Genomic DNA, 22,943 nt, shown 5'->3' on the forward strand with positions numbered 1-22,943 from the left:
GTATCTTACATAAGGAAATAGTGATATATGTTTTTTATTTGTCATAGACAATTAAGCCTAAAACGCAATTGCCACAGGCACTATCATGTGTTACAATAACCTAACTGTACAGTAGTATTAGAGGTGGTGGAATAAGGCTATGAATTATTTGCGCCTGGACTAGACAGGCCAGTTTTGTATTCGTTACCCTATCAATTGAGGTTATGATTTGGGGAGTGTACGCTGATCCTAGACCTGCGCCCGAGCAACTGTTACCCAGTGCTATTCTTTAAATAGGGCCCCTGGTGTCACTCATCTACTACCCAGCGTTCAGTATCGGTAGCGCCACTTTCGGTAGCGCACACAGGACGATTGAACGCCGGTCGGTGGCACCGTTTTTTTTTTTTGTTGAAAATGGAACGAAAAGTAGCTCGAGAATTTAGGCACAAGGTAATAATTTAATAATGAAATATTTGCCTAATGTGGTAAGTAAAGCAATTTATGTTATGTAAAGCAATTGGTGTTTCACTTCTCTTTTGCTGTTATCACAGTATGATGTACTCTGAACCCTGTTGGGGTAACGCTTTTACACAGCTGCCTTTACATTAATATGTCTTGATAGGTATTGAGAACTAATTAGTATAGGACTAACATATATTTTGTCTTCGATTTTTATTGCATTGTTTCATTCTTTATTTCACAATAGTGAAATTAGACTGTTTGTGTGTTAAACAACTTCATTCTCTGTATGATTACAACGTTGCTCCCTCATATGTAAGGATATTTAATTTCATATATTCCTTTTAAACACTGTATGTGTGTATGAGCTATACAGTAACATACATTTAGATTGTCTGAAGAGTCTGTACAGGTAAGCTAGGCTACAGTATTTCATGATGACTTATGGCCTGTGTGTTGGGGTTCTTGATTGGTTAGTCATTGTACATTGTGTGTATTGCAGAAAGTTCTTCTGGGTTTTCCAACATATTTTTTGTTTGTTGGTCATTCATGATCCAACACATATATATACCAATGATGCAAAGAAACGAAATGCAGAAGTCCAGCCAGTCACACAGTGTTGTGATTCACTACAAAGAACAATAGGTGGGTTCCCGAGTGGAGCAGCATTCTAAGGCACTGCATCTCAGTGCTAGAGGCGTCACTACAGACCCTGGTTCGATCCTGGGCTGTACCACAATCGGCCGTGATTGGGAGTCCCATAGGGCAGTGTCGTTGGGGTTTGGGTTTGGCCCGGGGTAGGCAGTCATTGTAAATAAACATTTGTTCTTGACTAACATGTGTAGTTAAAGAAATATAAACAAATTAATTGTAGGCATACAATTGTTAATTTCCCAAATGCAGGTTACATTATCAGGGTAATAATGTCAAAAGAGAAACTGTGTAAAGGGAACTTGATACATTTTGGTGTTTTCAGTCCTCATTTGTAATGTGGATCCCGAGCTCTGTTGTAGGTTGTTACTGGGTCGCTCCCCTTTCGATCATTTAGACAATGTCAGGGATGTCCAGCCATGCAGAAAGGAAGGAACCACTGACAGCAGCATTTAGAGACCGAGAGAGCAGGCAGGTAGGCAGGCATGAGCAACAACCACTCATTTGATTTGTCTTTTAGAGGTGAATATAGGCTCATGTTGGATTGAAATGGGCCCTTTCATCTCTATTATAGCTGATTTGACATTAATGTGTGTTGTATTCACCCCTGGGCTTTGTTGGATGTTTGAGAATAAGGGAGTTTAAATGTTTAGAGATCACTAGAGAACTTCAGTTATAACATAAGCTGTGTGTTGGTCCATGTTCCTAGACTACCCAGTGGTCTGTGGGTGGTGCTTTATGATCGGCTTCATCAGTTTATGGGGCCAAAGTCTGCACATAGTCACATTGCTTTCCCTGTCTCTCAATGTCGAGTCAGAGAGCTTTATGACACTATAAACACACCGGCATACACCCAGCAACCTTTGCATATTTGTGCTTTTGTGAGGTAATGTGTATCTAGGTGTGTGTGTGTGTGTGTGTGTGTGTGTGTTTGTGTGTGTGTGTGTGTGTGGACGTGTTTAACTATGCTTGTAGGGACCAGAAGTCCCCACAAGAATAATAAACAAACAAACATTTGACATTTTGTTAGTCCCCCCCACAAGGTCAAAGGCTATTTCTAGGGTGTTTAGGGTTAGGTTAGAATTAGGGTTAGGAGCTAGAGTTTGTTTTAATTTTTTGGTTAGGAGCCAGGGTTATGTTTAAGTTTAGGGTTAAGGTTAGGTTTAAGGTTCGGGTTAGGGAAAATCAGATTTAGAATGGGACTGAATTTTGTGTCCCCTCAAGGTTATCTGTACTGTGTGTGTGTGTGTGTGTGTGTGTGAGACTTTTTTTGTCTCAGGGTTGTACTGTAAGGTTATACTGCTCACCTCACTATTCCAAACCCCCCTCTAACCTCCCCCTCCATCTCACTCCCTCACTCCCTCTCCCCAGTCCAGTGGCATAAGAGTGGCTCCCAGCCCAGAGTCCTAGTGAGGGCCGGCCACTTCGAAGGAGAAGGGATCTAGAAAGAGGGAAAGCTACCTGGCCTTCTGCCACCAGCATCAACAATAGAATAGAGATACTATTGATGCTAACGCTTTTAGGGGCACACAAACACAGCAAACATATACACAGACACACACACACACACACACACACACACACACACACACACACACACACACACACACACACACACACACACACACACACACACACACACACACACACACACACACACACACACACACACACACACACACACAGGACCACAGCTGAAAGGACCACAGCTGAGAGGGATGTGTCAGTAAGAGTCTGCAGCTTTCCCCGACTGTGGCAGCTGCTATCTTGTCTGTGATAAAGACAATGACGATGATGAAGATGTCTTTGTTGTCTAGGTGGAGCTACTCATTGACAATGAGGCAGAAAAGGACTACCTGTATGATGTCCTGCGGATATACCACCAGTGAGTACCACTATCTCTGTCTGACTTTCACATTAGTTTAGTGCTAAATTATTGACTTGTTAGTAATTTCCAGGACAAACAATCTTCGCCACAGTTTTTCAATTTTCTTCCCTTAACTGATTTCAGTTTGCTGATCCTTTATTTGAGGAAGTGTATTGTTAGATTAATTAGATTAAATTAATTGTTCGTAGTTAGTAGTAGTTGTTAGTTGTGTACTCTGCCAGTACTAGATACATTAATTGTTAGTTTTTAGTAGTTTACTCTGCCAGTACTAGATACATTAATTGTTAGTAGTAGTGTACTCAACCAGTACTAGATAAATACATTGTTAGTAGTTAGTAGTAGTATTTGTTTGTGGTGTACTCAACCAGTACTAGATAAATATATTGTTAGTAGTTAGTAGTAGTATTTGTTGGTGGTGTACTCTGCCCGTACTAGATACATCAAGATGATCTTTTTTCTGTCACTTCTATTTCAACCAAGCAAATCTCTTGATTTCTCTCAAATCACACATTTATGTATAATATGGGATTAAGTCTCCTGTGTGTGTGTGTGTGTGTGTGTGTGTGTATATGTATGTACATTCCTGAACAAAACCCATCTCCCCAACATAAAAGACTTGTATACACACACAAGCATGCACACAAACACCCCCATATATATATGGGGGTGTTTGTGTGCATGCTTGTGTGTGTATATGGGTTGGGTTTTGTTCAGGAATGTGATGTTAATGTGGACTGAATGGGGAGTTAGAGGAGCTGGTTTCCATGTGTTCTGGGTATGGAGCCAGAGCCATGAGACCCCATTGGTTAGACCTACAGTATGATCAGTTTTCCACTGTGCTCTGCCAAGCCTGGCCAGCTATTTCCAAAAGCCATTTCCCCCTTCATACACGAGTCAGGAGTGAAATGGTGAACATGAATAATTAATAGTCATATGCCTTTTTGTTCCCATTGGTAGGTTGATTGCACATTGTTGATATACTTGATAAGGGTGTGGTGTTTATCAAACTGTTCTGTCCTAGTTGTTCTATACCCAGCGTTGAGGCAGTCTTTCTCCTAGTCATATCAAACTGTTCTGTCCTAGTTGTTCTATACCCAGCGTTGAGGCAGTCTTTCTCCTAGTCATATCAAACTGTTCTGTCCTAGTTGTTCTATACCCAGCGTTGAGGCAGTCTTTCTCCTAGTCATATCAAACTGTTCTGTCCTAGTTGTTCTATACCCAGCGTTGAGGCAGTCTTTCTCCTAGTCATATCAAACTGTTCTGTTCTAGTTGTTCTATACCCAGCGTTGAGGCAGTCTTTCTCCTAGTCATATCAAACTGTTCTGTCCTAGTTGTTCTATACCCAGCGTTGAGGCAGTCTTTCCTCCTAGTCATATCAAACTGTTCTGTCCTAGTTGTTCTATACCCAGCGTTGAGGCAGTCTTTCTCCTAGTCATATCAAACTGTTCTGTCCTAGTTGTTCTATACCCAGCGTTGAGGCAGTTTTTCTCCTAGTCATATCAAACTGTTCTGTCCTAGTTGTTCTATACCCAGCGTTGAGGCAGTCTTTCTCCTAGTCATATCAAACTGTTCTGTCCTAGTTGTTCTATACCCAGCATTGAGGCAGTCTTTCTCCTAGTCATGTATGATAGGAATGATGAAGGCGTTCAAAACCTCTCGCTCTCTCTTAAATGATTGTGCAGTGACACTGTGTGTGTGTGTGTTGAGCTGACCTCTGACCCTCTGCTCTCTCCCTCAGGTCCATGGAGTTGTCAGTGCTGGTGGGGGACCTGAAGCTGGTCATCAACGAGCCCAGCCGCCTGCCACTGTTTGATACCATCCGGCCCCTCATTCCCCTCAAACACCAGGTGGAGTACGACCTGCACACCCCCAAGAGGTCACGGTGAGTGGAGGGGTCGCTGCCACCCACCAGGCTGGAGCTTTAACAGTCCATAGACTTTCAATGAGATGCATTTGTCTTATACTTTCTAGTCACTCCAAGATAACGACAATGTACACTACATTGATACACATAACTGATAACCCCTTCCTGACATCTTCCCTCTATCCCCTTCTCCCTCTCCCCCCTGTCTTTCTTCTCCTTCTCCCTCTCCCCCCTGTCTTTCTTCTCCTTCTCCCTCTCCCCCCTGTCTTTCTTCTCCTCCTTCCTCTCCCCCCCTGTCTTTCTTCTCCTCCTTCCTCTCCCCCTGTCTTTCTTCCCCTTCTTCCTCTCCCCCTGTCTTTCTTCCCCTTCTTCCTCTCCCCCTGTCTTTCTTCCCTTCTTCCTCTCCCCCTGTCTTTCTTCCCCTTCTTCCTCTCCCCCTGTCTTTCTTCCCCTTCTTCCTCTCCCCCTGTCTTTCTTCTCCCTCTCCCCCCTGTCTTTCTTCTCCTTCTCCCTCTCCCCCCCTGTCTTTCTTCTCCTCCTTCCTCTCCCCCTGTCTTTCTTCCCCTTCTTCCTCTCCCCCTGTCTTTCTTCCCCTTCTTCCTCTCCCCCTGTCTTTCTTCCCCTTCTTCCTCTCCCCCTGTCTTTCTTCCCCTTCTTCCTCTCCCCCTGTCTTTCTTCCCCTTCTTCCTCTCCCCCTGTCTCTCTTCCCCTTCTTCCTCTCCCCCTGTCTTTCTTCTCCCTCTCCCCCTGTCTTTCTTCTCCTTCTCCCTCTCCCCCCCTGTCTTTCTTCTCCCTCTCCCCCTGTCTTTCTTCCCCTTCTTCCTCTCCCCCTGTCTTTCTTCTCCTTCTTCCTCTCCCCCTGTCTTTCTTCCCCTTCTTCCTCTCCCCCTGTCTTTCTTCTCCTTCTCCCTCTCCCCCTGTCTTTCTTTCCCTTCTCCCTCTCCCCCTGTCTTTCTTTTCCTTCTCCCTCCCCCCCTGTCTTTCTTTTCCTTCTCCCTCTCCCCCTGTCTTTCTTCTCCTTCTCCCTCTCCCCCTGTCTTTCTTCTCCTTCTCCCTCTCCCCTTGTCTTTCTTCTCCTTCTCCCTCTCCCCCTGTCTTTCTTCTCCTTCTCCCTCTCCCCCTGTCTTTCTTCTCCCTCTCCCCCCTGTCTTTCTTCTCCCTCTCCCCCCTGTCTTTCTTCTCCCTCTCCCCCCTGTCTTTCTTCTCCCTCTCCCCCCTGTCTTTCTTCTCCTTCTCCCTCTCCCCCCTGCCTTTCTTTTCCTTCTCACTCTCCCCCCTGCCTTTCTTTTCCTTCTCCCTCTCCCCCTGCCTTTCTTTTCCTTCTCCCCCCCCCTGTCTTTCTTTTCCTTCTCCCTCCCCCCCTGTCTTTCTTTTCCTTCTCCCTCCCCCCTGTCTTTCTTTTCCTTCTCCCTCTCCCCCTGTCTTTCTTTTCCTTCTCCCTCTCACCCCTGTCTTTCTTTTCCTTCTCCCTCTCACCCCTGTCTTTCTTTCCTTCTCCCTCTCACCCCTGTCTTTCTTTTCCTTCTCCCTCTCACCCCTGTCTTTCTTTTCCTTCTCCCTCTCACCCCTGTCTTTCTTTTCCTTCTCCCTCTCACCCCTGTCTTTCTTTTCCTTCTCCCTCTCACCCCTGTCTTTCTTTTCCTTCTCCCTCTCACCCCTGTCTTTCTTTTCCTTCTCCCTCTCACCCCTGTCTTTCTTTTCCTTCTCCCTCTCACCCCTGTCTTTCTTTTCCTTCTCCCTCTCACCCCTGTCTTTCTTTTCCTTCTCCCTCTCACCCCTGTCTTTCTTTTCCTTCTCCCTCTCACCCCTGTCTTTCTTTTCCTTCTCCCTCTCACCCCTGTCTTTCTTTTCCTTCTCCCTCTCACCCCTGTCTTTCTTTTCCTTCTCCCTCTCCCCCCTGTCTTTCTTTTCCTTCTCCCTCTCCCCCCTGTCTTTCTTTCCTTCTCCCTCTCCCCCCTGTCTTTCTTTTCCTTCTCCCTCTCCCCCCTGTCTTTCTTTTCCTTCTCCCTCTCACCCCTGTCTTTCTTTCCTTCTCCCTCTCACCCCTGTCTTTCTTCTCCTTCTCCCTCTCACCCCTGTCTTTCTTCTCCTTCTCCCTCTCACCCCTGTCTTTCTTCTCCTTCTCCCTCTCACCCCTGTCTTTCTTCTCCTTCTCCCTCTCACCCCTGTCTTTCTTCTCCTTCTCCCTCTCACCCCTGTCTTTCTTCTCCTTCTCCCTCTCACCCCTGTCTTTCTTCTCCTTCTCCCTCTCACCCCTGTCTTTCTTCTCCTTCTCCCTCTCACCCCTGTCTTTCTTCTCCTTCTCCCTCTCACCCCTGTCTTTCTTCTCCTTCTCCCTCTCCCCCCTGTCTTTCTTCTCCTTCTCCCTCTCCCCCCTGTCTTTCTTCTCCTCCTTCCTCTTCCCCCGCCTGGTGGCGCAGTAAGCTAAGGGAGGTGCGTCTGGATCGTACTCATCCTGAGGGCCTGGGGCTGAGCGTAAGAGGGGGCCTGGAGTTCGGCTGTGGACTCTTCATCTCACAGATCGTCAAGGATGGACAGGCTGGAAACAGTGGCCTGCAGGTGTGTGTTTCTGTTTTCATGAGGTCATGAAAGGGACAGTCTTTTCATATGATGTGGTCAATATTTCCACTAGGTGGAGTAAAGAAACTTTGATTAGTTACCCTTTGAGAAGCAGATTCATAGACTGCACCACTTGACTCTGTTGAGAAATGTCAAACGTCTTTGTATTAGTCATTATGCAGTTCATATGGGTATCTCTCCTTGCTGTTTTACATATAGTAATCAGGGTTGGGGTCAATTTCTTTGAAATTCCAGTCAATTCAGAAAGTAAACCAAATTCCAGTACCACATTTTCCTCATTGAAAAAAGCGTTGAAGAAAATTGGAATTGGAGTTTCAGTGTTGTTCCTGAATTATATGGAGTTGAAATGGAATTGACCCCAATCCTGATAGAAACATATCACATACAGTATGCATGCATCAAATACAACCAATCAGAGGAACAAACTGCTTCGATAAAAACATCAGTGAATTTTTAAAGTACCTTCCTGTCCTTCATGAAGTAATTGAACCTGCTGTACTGTTTGGGGCGGCAGGTAGCCTAGTGGTTAAATCGTTGGACTAATGTCATGAACATTTTCCATCCCAATGATAATAACAATCAATCAATAGCTTTGACCAATCCCCGAGGTTTGTAAGACCATGAGTTTAATAATAATTAGTCAAAGACTAAGACTAAGTTAGTACAGTTTATTCACTACCCAGCCGACTAAGATTAGGGAGACCGTGAGAAACACTCCCTGTCCTCCACCAAGATTAGGGAGACAATGAGAAGTACTCCCTGTCCTCCACCAAGATTAGGGAGACAATGAGAAGTACTCCCTGTCCTCCACCAAGATTAGGGAGACAATGAGAAGCACTCCCTGTCCTCCCCCAAGATTAGGGAGACAATGAGAAGCACTCCCTGTCCTCCCCCAAGATTAGGAAGACAATGAGAAGTACTCCCTGTCCTCCCCCAAGATTAGGGAGACAATGAGAAGTAGTCTCTGTCCTCCCCCAAGATTAGGGAGACAATGAGAAGTACTCCCTGACCTCCCCCAAGATTAGGGAGACAATGAGAAGTACTCCCTGTCCTCCCCCAAGATTAGGGAGACAATGAGAAGCACTCCCTGTCCTCCCCCAAGATTAGGGAGACCGTGAGAAGCACTCCCTGTCCTCCCCCAAGATTAGGGATACCGTGAGAAGCACTCCCTGTCCTCCCCAAAGATTAGGGATACCGTGAGAAACACTCCCTGTCCTCCACCAAGATTAGGGAGACAATGAGAAGTACTCTCTGTCCACCCCCAAGATTAGGGAGACAATGAGAAGTACTCCCTGTCCTCCCCCAAGATTAGGGAGACAATGAGAAGTACTCCCTGTCCTCCCCCAAGATTAGGGAGACAATGAGAAGTACTCCCTGTCCTCCCCCAAGATTAGGGAGACAATGAGAAGTACTCCCTGTCCTCCCCCAAGATTAGGGAGACAATGAGAAGTACTCCCTGTCCTCTCCCAAGATTAGGGAGACAATGAGAAGTACTCCCTGTCCTCTCCCAAGATTAGGGAGACAATGAGAAGTACTCCCTGTCCTCCCCCAAGATTAGGGAGACAATGAGAAGTACTCCCTGTCCTCCCCCAAGATTAGGGATACCGTGAGAAGCACTCCCTGTCCTCCCCCAAGATTAGGGAGACAATGAGAAGTACTCCCTGTCCTCTCCCAAGATTAGGGAGACAATGAGAAGTACTCCCTGTCCACCCCCAAGATTAGGGAGACAATGAGAAGTACTCCCTGTCCTCCCCCAAGATTAGGGAGACAATGAGAAGTACTCCCTGTCCTCCACCAAGATTAGGGAGACAATGATAAGTACTCCCTGTCCTCCCCCAAGATTAGGGAGACAATGAGAAGTACTCCCTGTCCTCCCCCAAGATTAGGGAGACAATGAGAAGTACTCCCTGTCCTCCCCCAAGATTAGGGAGACAATGAGAAGTACTCCCTGTCCTCTCCCAAGATTAGGGAGACAATGAGAAGTACTCCCTGTCCTCTCCCAAGATTAGGGAGACAATGAGAAGTACTCCCTGTCCTCCCCCAAGATTAGGGAGACAATGAGAAGTACTCCCTGTCCTCCCCCAAGATTAGGGATACCGTGAGAAGCACTCCCTGTCCTCCCCCAAGATTAGGGAGACAATGAGAAGTACTCCCTGTCCTCTCCCAAGATTAGGGAGACAATGAGAAGTACTCCCTGTCCACCCCCAAGATTAGGGAGACAATGAGAAGTACTCCCTGTCCTCCCCCAAGATTAGGGAGACAATGAGAAGTACTCCCTGTCCTCCACCAAGATTAGGGAGACAATGAGAAGTACTCCCTGTCCTCTCCCAAGATTAGGGAGACAATGAGAAGTACTCCCTGTCCTCCCCCAAGATTAGGGAGACAATGAGAAGTACTCCCTGTCCACCCCCAAGATTAGGGAGACAATGAGAAGTACTCCCTGTCCTCCCCCAAGATTAGGGAGACAATGAGAAGTACTCCCTGTCCACCCCCAAGATTAGGGAGACAATGAGAAGTACTCCCTGTCCTCCCCCAAGATTAGGGAGACAATGAGAAGTACTCCCTGTCCACCCCCAAGATTAGGGAGACAATGAGAAGTACTCCCTGTCCTCCCCCAAGATTAGGGAGACAATGAGAAGTACTCCCTGTCCACCCCCAAGATTAGGGAGACAATGAGAAGTACTCCCTGTCCTCCCCCAAGATTAGGGATACCGTGAGAAGCACTCCCTGTCCTCCCCCAAGATTAGGGATACCGTGAGAAGTACTCCCTGTCCACCCCCAAGATTAGGGAGACAATGAGAAGTACTCCCTGTCCTCCCCCAAGATTAGGGAGACAATGAGAAGTACTCCCTGTCCACCCCCAAGATTAGGGAGACAATGAGAAGTACTCCCTGTCCTCCCCCAAGATTAGGGAGACAATGAGAAGTACTCCCTGTCCTCCCCCAAGATTAGGGAGACAATGAGAAGTACTCCCTGTCCTCCCCCAAGATTAGGGAGACAATGAGAAGCACTCCCTGTCCTCCCCCAAGATTAGGGAGACAATGAGAAGTACTCCCTGTCCTCTCCCAAGATTAGGGAGACAATGAGAAGCACTCCCTGTCCTCTCCCTAATCTCCCAGCCTAGCCAGGTCAGCTCTGAATTTTGCTCAGACAGTCTGTGTAAGATAATATAAATGATATATTGTTTTACCCTAATTCTGACTAAAACCACACACATCATTAATTATCATTTTTACAGATTTTGTACAATTATATGGTTTCAGGGTGGAATATTCTAATCATATAAATTCCATTATCAACACATTTTTTTTTATTTTACCTTTATTTAACTAGGCAAGTCAGTTAAGAACAAATTCTTATTTTCAATGACGGCCTAGGAACAGTGGGTTAACTGCCTGTTCGGGGGCAGAATGACAGATTTGTATCTTGTCAGCTCTGGGATTTGAACTTGCAACCTTCCGATTATTAGTCCAATGCTCTAACCACTAGGCTACCCTGCCGCCCCAAAAGTTTGCAAGATTGAATCCCCGAGCTGACAAGGTAAAAATCTGTCGTTCTGCCCCTGAACCAGGCAGTTAACCCACTGTTCCTAGGCTGTCATTGAAAATAAGAATTTGTTCTTAACTGACTTGCCTAGTTAAATAAAGATAAAATAAAATACTGTAGTTATTCCCCTCATCCAGCACGACAGATGTCCCACACTTCCATTAGCTTAGTAGCCAGTGACACAAATTGACACACCACTACTGAGGTGACACAGCCATCCTGTCTGGCACCTGGAGAAAAAAACTATTCTGAGACTCATCCTTACCCAGTGAGCACAAGGCTTTGAAAATATGCATGGAGGGTGGAGGGGTTGTTGTCAGACATCTGAAGAGAAGCAAACACACAATGCCATAACACTCAGAGAAATGTAGCCACACATCACAACCCATAAAAAATGATGGTCGTCGTAACGTCTGACCTGTGTGACCTCCAGATGGGAGATGAGATTGTACGCATCAATGGATACTCCATTTCTTCCTGTATCCACGAGGAAGTCATCAACCTCATCAAGACCAAGAAGACCGTGTCGCTCAAAGTCAGGCGTAAGTTCACCCATCCCATTCAGGGTATATCCCAATAATGTACCTGTCTTTATGTCATCTAAGTAATTAGACTTCATTTTCAATTTCTATCTCTTTGCTTCTTTTCTCTGTGCAGAGGTTGGAATGATACCAGTGAAGAGGTAGGGCTGTTTCTCTCTTGGTTGGTATTGTATTTGACAACTTTCTGTTTTAGCAAAGACGAGATGAGGTGTGAGATTAATAAAACAAGAAACGATATATTCTGGATAAGGGGCATCCAGGAAGCATGTGTTATGTATTTCCTGTGTCAGGCGTCCCTCACAAAACAGGTTTTCAACCGACCTCAAGGTATCATCCTGGTTAAATAAAGGTTAAATAAATACATAAATAAATATAGAATTAGATTTCTGTTCTTCTCCAGTTCCACAGAGGAGGCTTTGAAGTGGCAGTTTGTGGACCAGTTTGTGTCTGATTCTGGGGTGAGAATGAGATTCATATTATTTTAGATGAAATATTCTCTCATATTCTTTATTCCTTTGGCCCTTCTTCATTCTCATTTTTGTAATTTAACAAACACTCTTATCCAGAGTGACCTACAAATAAATACTGTAATGCAACCAAGCACATCATTTTCTATCTCTCTCTCTCTCTCTCTCTCTCTCTCTCTCTCTCTCTCTCTCTCAAAAGACGAAAAACAGTGTGGCAGGCCTGGCGTCCATGGGAGGCAAGGAGATCAAGGAGAAGAAGGTGTTCCTGAGCTTGGTGGGCACCAAGGGCATGGGCATCAGCATCTCCAGTGGCCCCACACAGCAGCCTGGTATCTATGTCAGTAACGTTAAACCTGGCTCCCTCGCTGCTGAAGTAGGACTACAGGTAAGAGTTTGGCCCTGTTTAGTGTACTGTGAACCACTATGAAATGAACATCTAGAAATGCATCACGATGATCACCTGCGCATAATAAACTCATAGTGTTTCGTCAAGATCCATGAGAAATCTTACTGGCTAGGAATTGTTTTCCGAACCATGTCGCAGAGTGTTTATGTGAGAAGATCCCTTCGAGCTTGGTCCTAGTATGCTACAATGTCCCAATGTGGATTACAATAAAGTGCTGAAATGTGTGTGTGTTGCTGCATGGTTGGTATTGCGAGTTGTATTGTGTTTTGTGTTGGTAGACTGGTGACCAGATCGTCGAGGTGAACAGGGTGGAATTCACTAATCTGGACCACAAAGAGGTAGGACACACAAAATGCAAACAAAGGTTTTATACCTCCAGAATACAGTTTTGCTTGGTAAATAATAAATTTGCTTGGTAAATAATAAACTTTATTTTGTGTTTATTGCTTAGTAAAGTTTAATCTCTATTGTGTCTGCAGGCTGTCAGAGTTCTGAAGAGCAGCAGGAGTCTAACCATCACAGTTCTTTCTGGTGCTGTAAGTACACCGTTAACTGCTACGAATAGTGCTTCCTTACAGGAATAGTCCACTCAAACTATCTTTGTAAATTTTTTTTAATTAGTCCATTGTCGATACAGTCCCAAAAATGTTTTTATGTCATCAGTTTTCAATATATAGCACTTTCAAGAAGCAAAGTGCAGAATGCGACATCATTATGAAGATGCAATTCCACAACTTATCTGCAGCAGCATACCCCTAACAAGTTGATAGACCCCTAATAACTTAGTATATCCATAACAATTTGCTATACCCCTAATAACATACTACAGTATGCCCATAATGACTTACTATACCCATTACGACTTGCTATACCCCTAATGACTTACTATACCCCTAACGACTTGCTAAACCCCTAATCATTTACTACGGTATACCCATAAGGACTTACTATACCCCTGACAACTTACTATTCCCCTAACGACATACTATACCCCTAATAATTTACTACAGTATACCCATAAATGACTTACTATACCCAAACGACTTACTATACCCCTAACAACTTGCTATACCCCTAATAACTTACTACAGTATACCCATAAAGACGTACTATACCCATAGACTTACTATACCCCTAACAACTTGCTATACCCATAATGACTTACTATACCCCAAACGACTTACTATACCCCAAACGACTTACTATACCCCTAACGACTTACTATACCCCTAATGACTTGCTATACCCCTAATAACTTACTATACCCCTAATGACTTACTATACCCCAAACGACTTACTATACCCCTAACAACCTCCTATACCCCTAATAACTTACTACAGTATACCTATAAATATTTACTATACCCCTAACGACTTGCTATACCCCTAATTACTTACTACAGTATACCCATGATGAATTACTATACCCGTTACAACTTGCTATACCCCTAACGACTTGCTATACCCCTAACGACTTACTACAGTATACCTATAATGACTTACTATACCCATAACAACTTAATATACCCCTAACGACATACTATACCCCTAACGACTTACTTTACCCCTAACGACTTACTATACCCCTAATGACTTACTATACCCCTAACGACTTGCTATACCCCTAACAACTTACTTCAGCATGCCCATAATGACTTACTTTACACATAATGACTTACTATACCCCTAACGACTTACTATACCCCTAACGACTTACTATACCCCTAATGACTTACTACAGTATATCCATAATGACTTACTTTACCCATAATGACTTACTATACCCCTAACAACTTTCTATACCCATAATGACTTACTATACCCCAAACGACTTACTATACCCCAAACGACTTACTATACCCCTAACAACCTCCTATACCCCTAATAACTTACTACAGTATACCTATAAATATTTACTATACCCCTAACGACTTGCTATACCCCTAATTACTTACTACAGTATACCCATGATGAATTACTATACCCATAACAACCTACTATACCCCTAACGACTTACTATACCCGTTACAACTTGCTATACCCCTAACGACTTGCTATACCCCTAACGACTTACTACAGTATACCTATAATGACTTACTATACCCCTAATGACTTACTATACCCATAATGACTTACTTTACCCCTAACGACTTACTATACCCCTAATGACTTATTATACCCCTAACGACTTGCTATACCCCTAACAACTTACTTCAGTATACCCAAATTACTTACTTTACAAATAATGACTTACTATACCCTTAACGACTTGCTATACCCCTAACAACTTACTACAGTTTACCCATAATGACTTACTATACCCGTAACAACTTACTCTACACCTAATAACTTGCTATACCCCTAACAACTTGCTATACCCCTATTAACTTACTACAGTTTACCCAAAATGACTTACTATACCCGTAACAACTTACTATACCCCTAACGACTTACAAAACCCTTAATAACTTACTACAGTATACCAATAATGACTTACTATACCCCTAACGACTTACTATACCCCTAACGACTTACTATACCCCTAACAATTTACTATACCCCTAACAACTTATTATATCCCTAACAACTTACTATACCCAAAACTACTTACTATACCCCTAATGACCTACTATACCCCTAATGACCTACTATACCCCAAACAACTTACTCAACATCTAATGACTTACTATATACCAAATTACTTACTATACCCCTAACAACTTGCTGTACCCCTTACGACTTACTATACCCATAATGACTTACATTACCCCAAACGACTTACTATACCCCTAACGACTTCCTATACCTCTATTAACTTACTACCGTTTACCCATAATGACTTACTATACCCCAAACTACTCACTATACCCCTATCATCTTGCTATAACACTAATTACTTATTTTACCCCTAACAACTTTCTATACCCCTAATGACTTACTATACCCCTAATGACTTACTACCGTATACCCATAATGACTTACTATACCCCTAATGACTTACTACCGTATACCCATAATGACTTACCTTACCCATAATGACATACTATACCCCTAACAACTTACTATACCCCTAATGACTTACTATACCCCTAACATCTTACTATACCCCTAATGACTTACTACAGTATTCCCATAATGACTTACCCTACCCCTAACGACTTACTGTATCCCAAACAACTTACTATACCCCTAATGACTTACTATACCCCTAACATCTTACTATACCCCTAATGACTTACTACAGTATACCCATAATGACTTACTACACCCCTAACAACTTACTATACCCTTAATGACTTACTACAGCATACCCAAAATTACTTACTATACCCCTAACGACTTACTATACCCCTAACGACTTACTATACACCTAACAACTTTCTATACCCCTAACTACTTACTATACCCCTAACGACTTACTATAACCCTAAGGACTTGCTATACCCCTAATTGCTTACTACAGTATACTACAGTATATATATATATATATATATATATATATATATATATATATATATATATATATATATATATAATACTGTAGTATATATATCTATATATATCATTAATGTACAAGTCCAGAAATGGATGTAGCAATTGCAGATTTCCCCTTTAAGACCTGATAATGATCAATTCTCATTTCCACCTCTAGACAGCGAGTAAATTGAAAGAATAAACAGTATATGTGATTATTTTAGGCGATTGTTATTCTCTTATCTCCCGCTCTCACTACATCCATCCGTGTGTTGTTATTTCCTTGTGGAATGGCACTTCCGTTCCAGTCCATCACAGATGAGTGATTGGAACACTCAATTGGAACACTCAACCCCCTTTCTGCTGTCTGTCTGTCTGTCTGTCTGTCTCTGTCTGTCTGTTTGTCCCGCACAGGGCAGTGAGTTGTTTATGACAGGCGAGGAGCGTCTGGCGGTGGAGGCTCGCAGGGAGGTGGACAGACAAGAGCTGATGCAACAGAAGAGGGTTGCCCTACAGACCAACAAGATCATTAAGGAGCAGCAGGAGAAGGAGAGGCAGTGAGTGGATATTGATTGGTTGATTAAAATTGGATATTTGGTTCTACTTTTAACAATGTTTGATTCCATTATCCTCCAAGAGTTGCTGAATCTCCTCTCTACTTCAGTTTGCTCCTCAATTCATAACGATGTAGCAGCGGATGATCCCTTAACAAAAACACCATGGAACCACACAAGTGGATATAGGGCATTCCAAATCATCAAGTGTAACTCAAAGAAGTGATCAAACATATTTCCATTGTGGTGCTTAGAGCCAAATATTCTATAAAATCGTTTTCATGCCAACAATGTTGGGGAGATTGGACAGAAACACTCAGAAAAAACACGTGTTGATTATAGATTAGTGTATTCAGAGAGCTGAAGCTTTGCCATTTGGTGGTAAACTGATCAATGTCCTTTCACCAAAAGTTATTGTTATCTGTGCATATGCTTTATGCACACACAGAGAGAGAAAACATAGGTGTCTGACCGCCTCGATTCAGTCTTATGTAGCAACATTGTAAACGTTTTTTTTTACATTGAATAAAAATAGAGACTCAGAGCTAGAAAATTGTAGATCTTACACTGCAGTTGAAGGACAATGGGAAAGTAATTCTGCTTTGAAAAAATGGCCCTTGAATGTTTTGGTACACCTACTGGAGAGCTCTTCTTTGTTTACACCCATTCAGCATCGTTCACACCCTCTAAGCCTTGGCCCCACCCATCTCTTTAACCTGTTGCGACGAGCAATCCTGTATCCGGGATCTTAAGTATAGCCTCAAGCTCATTAGCATAACGCAACGTTAACTATTCATGAAAATCGCAAATGAAATGAAATAAATATATTGGCTCTCAAGCTTAGCCTTTTGTTAACAACACTGTCATCTCAGATTTTCAAAATATGCTTTTCAACCATAGCAAAACAAGCATTTGTGTAAGAGTATTGATAGCTAGCATAGCATTAAGCCTAGCATTCAGCAGGCAACATTTTCACAAAAACAAGAAAATCATTCAAAATAAAATAATTTACCTTTGAAGAACTTCGGATGTTTCAATGAGGAGACTCTCAGTTAGATAGCAAATGTTCAGTTTTTCCAAAAAGATTATTTGTGTAGGAGAAATCGCTCCGTTTTGTTCATCACGTTTGGCTGAGAAAACCCCCTGAAACTTTTTTCCAAATTAACTCCATAATATCGACAGAAACATGGCAACCGTTGTTTAGAATCAATCCTCAAGGTGTTTTTCACATATCTATTCGATGATAAGTCATTCGTGGCAGTTTGGTTTCTCCTCTGAATCACATGGGAAAATACATGCAGCTGGAGTTACGCACCAATTTCGACGGAGGACACCAGGCGGACACCTGGTAAATGTAGTCTCTTATGGTCAATCTTCCAATGATATGCCTACAAATACGTCACAATGCTGCAGACACCTTGGGGAAACGGCAGAAAGTGTAGGCTCGTTCCTGGCGCATTCACAGCCATATAAGGAGACATTGGAACACAGAGCCTCAAATCTGGCTCACTTCCTGTTTGAAGTTTCATCTTGGTTTCGCCTGTAGCATTAGGTCTGTGGCACTCACAGACAATATATTTGCAGTTTTGGAAACATCAGAGTGTTTTCTTTCCAAAGCTGTCAATTATATGCATAGTTGAGCATCTTTTCGTGACAAAATATCTTGTTTAAAATGGGAACGTTTTTTTATCCATAAATTAAAAGAGCGCCCCCTATATCCAAGAAGTTAAGGATTCACATGTGAGGCCACTTGATAAACAGAGTGATTAGTTTAATAAACAACCAAAGATTTCAAGACTAAAAGTGGTGAAAGTAGTAGCCTACAATAAATAAAAACTCCAGGTAAATATACACTTTATCGAGTCCTTTGCCTATATCCTAATCTGACTTTGGTGCAGGTTATGTGTTCTTCACATAACCGTCTCAGGGAAACACACACTATATCAAATCAAATCAAATGTTTATTTGTCACATGCACAGGATACAGAAGTTGTAAACAGTACAGTGAAATGGTTACTTCCATAGTAGCAATGTCAAAAACAGAAAGTGTCTAGATACAAATATTTTATAAATATATTATATTTATTAGATGACGCTTACCTGACACACTTGTCTAAATTGATGGATCATGTGAAGGAAATGTTATAATCACCTCCCAGCCACATCTAGCTAAGTGGATGGGTCACTATTGTCTGGACATGTACACATGTTCATTAAATACAATAGATGGCCGTAATCACCCGCAGACACACCTGGCTAACTTGTTTATGTAATCATCTGGTGAAGTGTTTCGTTTACATATGTAGTCTTTTGTCTTTTGTTTAGACATGTAGCTAGCTAGATAGCTAAACAATGCACAGGCATAATCCCAACTCAAACTACTACCAAGCAATGCAAAAATTGCCATTGCTGTATGAATCTCCAGGTAGCTAAAGCTAACCAACCAGGTTCAATGTTAGTTAGCTAACATTAGGGTATAACTAAGAATGCAAATGGGTTTCTGATTCAAATAACATTTCTACACAGATCATACACGTAACATTAGCTAGCGAGCCAGTAAGCTAATGTTTGCTAGGGAACAGTACGCTTTAACTTGCAATGAAAATGACTTTCTGACAAAATTAGAAACTTAGAATGTCTTAAAATGTAGCTAGACTCTTCCCCTTATACATGAATGAACGCTTCACGGCAGACTGGAACCATTTAACTCGTTTAACGTTTTGTTTGTAGTTATGTCTTGTTTGGCCAGCGTTGTGTCAAGTCACTCCGATGGCTAACGTTATATACAGTGCATTCGGAAAGTTACATTACAGCCTTTTTGTTACATTACAGCCTTATTCTAAAATTGATTAGATCGTTTTTTTTCTCTCATCAATCTACACACCATAACCCATAATGACAAAGCAAAAAAGTTTTTAAAAACATTTTTGCACGTTTAAAAAAATGAAAAACTGAAATATTACATTTACATAAGTATTCAGATGTTTTATTCAGTACTTTGTTGAAGCACCTTTGGCGGCGATTACAGCCTCGAGTCTTCTTGGGTCTGACGTTATAAGCTTGGCACCCCTGTATTTGGGGAGTTTCTCCCCAAATCTTCTCTGCAGATCCTCTCAAGCTCTGTCAGGTTGGATGGGGAGCGTCGCTGCACAGCTATTTTCAGGTCTTTCCAGAGACATTCGGTCAGGTTCAAGTCTGGGCTCTGGCTGGGCCACTCAAAGACTTGTCCCAAAGCCATTCCTGCATTGTCTTGGCTGTGTGCTTAGGGTCGTTGTCCTGTTAGAAGGTGAACCTTAGCCCCAGTCTGATGTCCTGAGCGCTCTGGAGCAGGTTTTCATCAAGGATCTCTCTGTACTTTGCTCTATTCATCTTTCCCTTGATGCTGACTAGTCTCCCAGTCCCTGCCACTGAAAAACATCCCCACAGCATGATGCTGCCACCACCATGCTTCACTGTAGGGATGGTGCCAGGTTTCCTCCAGACATGACGCTTGGCAATCAGACCAAATAGTTCAATCTTGGTTTTATCAGACCAGAGAATCTTGTTTCTCATGGTCTGAGAGTCTTTTAGATGCCTTTTGGCAAACTCCAAGCAGGCTGTCATGTGCCATTTACTGAAGAGTGGCTTCCGTCTGGCCATTCTACCATAAATGCCGGATAGGTGGAGTGCTGCATAGATGGTTGTCCTTCTGGAAGGTTCTCCCATCTCCACAGAGGAACTATAGAGCTCTGTCAGTGACCATCGGGTTGTTGTTCACCTCTGTAACCAAGGCCCTTCTCCCCCGATTTCTCAGTTTGGCGGTCAGCTCTAGGAAGAGTCTTGGTGGTTCCACACTTCTTCCATTTAAGAATGATGGAGGCCACTGTGTTCTTGCAGACCTTTAATGCTGCAGACATTTTTTGGTACCCTCCCTCGTGTCTGTGCCTTGACACAATCCTGTCTCTGAGCTCTACGGACAATTCCTTCAACCTATTCTACCATGCCCAGAAACCTGCTCCTCTTATTCTCTGTCCCCAACGCTCTAGGCGACCAGTTTTGATAGCCTTTAGCCGCACCCTCATACTACTCCTTCTCTGTTCCGCGGGTGATGTGGAGGTAAACCCAGGCCCTGCATGTCCCCAGGCACCCTCATTTGTTGACTTCTGTGTTCGAAAAAGCCTTGGTTTCATGCATGTCAACATCAGAAGCCTCCTCCCTAAGTTTGTCTTACTCACTGCTTTAGCACACTCTGCTAACCCTGATGTCCTTGCTGTGTCTGAATCCTGGCTCAGGAAGGCCACCAAAAATTCAGAGATTTCCATACCCAACTATAACATCTTCCGTCAAGATAGAACTGCCAAAGGGGGAGGAGTTGCAGTTTACTGCAGAGATGGCCTGCAAAGTAATGTCATACTTTCCAGGTCCATACCCAAACAGTTCGAACTACTAATTTTGAAAATTACTCTCTCCAGAAATAAGTCTCTCACGGTTGCCGCCTGCTACCAACCCCCCTCAGCTCCCAGCTGTGCCCTGGACACCATTTGTGAATTGATCGCCCCCCATCTAGCTTCAGAGTTTGTTCTGTTAGGTGACCTAAACTGGGATATGCTTAACACCCCGCCAGTCCTACAATCTAAGCTAGATGCCCTCAATCTCACACAAATCATCAAGGAACCCACCAGGTACAACCCTAACTCTGTAAACAAGGGCACCCTCATAGACGTCATCCTGACCAACTGGCCCTCCAAATACACCTCCGCTGTCTTCAACCAGGATCTCAGCGATCACTGCCTCATTGCCTGTATCCGCTACGGAGCCGCAGTCAAACGACCACCCCTCATCACTGTCAAGCGCTCCCTAAAACACTTCTGTGAGCAGGCCTTTCTAATCGACCTGGCCCGGGTATCCTGGAAGGACATTGACCTCATCCCGTCAGTTGAGGATGCCTGGTCATTCTTTAAAAGTAACTTCCTCACCATTTTAGATAAGCATGCTCCGTTCAAAAAATGCAGAACTAAGAACAGATACAGCCCTTGGTTCACCCCAGACCTGACTGCCCTCGACCAGCACAAAAACATCCTGTGGCGGACTGCAATAGCATCGAATAGTCCCCGTGATATGCAACTGTTCAGGGAAGTCCGGAACCAATACACGCAGTCAGTCAGGAAAGCTAAGGCCAGCTTCTTCAGGCAGAAGTTTGCATCCTGTAGCTCCAACTCCAAAAAGTTCTGGGACACTGTGAAGTCCATGGAGAACAAGAGCACCTCCTCCCAGCTGCCCACTGCACTGAGGCTAGGTAACACGGTCACCACTGATAAATCCATGATTATCGAAAACTTCAATAAGCATTTCTCAACGGCTGGCCATGCCTTCCGCCTGGCTACTTCAACCTCGGCCAACAGCTCCGCCCCCCCCGCAGCTCCTCGCCCAAGCCTCTCCAGGTTCTCCTTTACCCAAATCCAGATAGCAGATGTTCTGAAAGAGCTGCAAAACCTGGACCCGTACAAATCAGCTGGGCTTGACAATCTGGACCCTCTATTTCTGAAACTATCTGCCACCATTGTCGCAACCCCTATTACCAGCCTGTTCAACCTCTCTTTCATCTCGTCTGAGATCCCCAAGGATTGGAAAGCTGCCGCAGTCATCCCCCTCTTCAAAGGGGGAGACACCCTGGACCCAAACTGTTACAGACCTATATCCATCCTGCCCTGCCTATCTAAGGTCTTCGAAAGCCAAGTCAACAAACAGGTCACTGAACATCTCGAATCCCACCGTACCTTCTCCGCTGTGCAATCTGGTTTCCGAGCCGGTCATGGGTGCACCTCAGCCACACTCAAGGTACTAAACGACATCATAACCGCCATCGATAAAAGACAGTACTGTGCAGCCGTCTTCATCGACCTCGCCAAGGCTTTCGACTCTGTCAATCACCATATTCTTATCGGCAGACTCAGTAGCCTCGGTTTTTCGGATGACTGCCTTGCCTGGTTCACCAATTACTTTGCAGACAGAGTTCAGTGTGTCAAATCGGAGGGCATGCTGTCCGGTCCTCTGGCAGTCTCTATGGGGGTGCCACAGGGTTCAATTCTCGGGCCGACTCTTTTCTCTGTGTATATCAATGATGTTGCTCTTGCTGCGGGCGATTCCCTGATCCACCTCTACGCAGACGACACCATTCTATATACTTTCGGCCCGTCTTTGGACACTGTGCTATCTAACCTCCAAACAAGCTTCAATGCCATACAACACTCCTTCCGTGGCCTCCAACTGCTCTTAAACGCTAGTAAGACCAAATGCATGCTTTTCAACCGGTCGCTGCCTGCACCTGCATGCCCGACTAGCATCACCACCCTGGATGGTTCCGACCTAGAATATGTGGACGTCTATAAGTACCTAGGTGTCTGGCTAGACTGCAAACTCTCCTTCCAGACTCATATCAAACATCTCCAATCGAAAATCAAATCAAGAGTCGGCTTTCTATTCCGCAACAAAGCCTCCTTCACTCAAGCCGCCAAGCTTACCCTAGTAAAACTGACTATCCTACCGATCCTCGA

General features: G+C 43.8%; 1 protein-coding gene across 1 annotated transcript in view; it reads left to right on the top strand.

The window, feature by feature from the left end:
- The first annotated feature begins 280 nt into the window (after positions 1-280).
- The window catches only part of LOC109898449 (harmonin), a 44,119-nt gene continuing 21,456 nt past the window's right edge, over positions 281-22,943 (top strand). The window contains exons 1-11 of the mRNA XM_031833097.1: positions 281-429; positions 2,907-2,974; positions 4,716-4,859; positions 7,262-7,400; positions 11,401-11,509; positions 11,625-11,649; positions 11,910-11,967; positions 12,176-12,361; positions 12,661-12,720; positions 12,862-12,918; positions 16,271-16,413. Coding sequence (XP_031688957.1) covers positions 394-429; positions 2,907-2,974; positions 4,716-4,859; positions 7,262-7,400; positions 11,401-11,509; positions 11,625-11,649; positions 11,910-11,967; positions 12,176-12,361; positions 12,661-12,720; positions 12,862-12,918; positions 16,271-16,413 — 1,025 coding nt within the window. The 5' untranslated portion in view covers positions 281-393. The remainder of the gene's footprint in view (positions 430-2,906; positions 2,975-4,715; positions 4,860-7,261; positions 7,401-11,400; positions 11,510-11,624; positions 11,650-11,909; positions 11,968-12,175; positions 12,362-12,660; positions 12,721-12,861; positions 12,919-16,270; positions 16,414-22,943) is intronic.

Source organism: Oncorhynchus kisutch, linkage group LG10 (genome assembly GCF_002021735.2).
Source record: "Oncorhynchus kisutch isolate 150728-3 linkage group LG10, Okis_V2, whole genome shotgun sequence".
In the NCBI taxonomy this organism is placed as follows: Eukaryota; Metazoa; Chordata; class Actinopteri; order Salmoniformes; family Salmonidae; genus Oncorhynchus; species Oncorhynchus kisutch.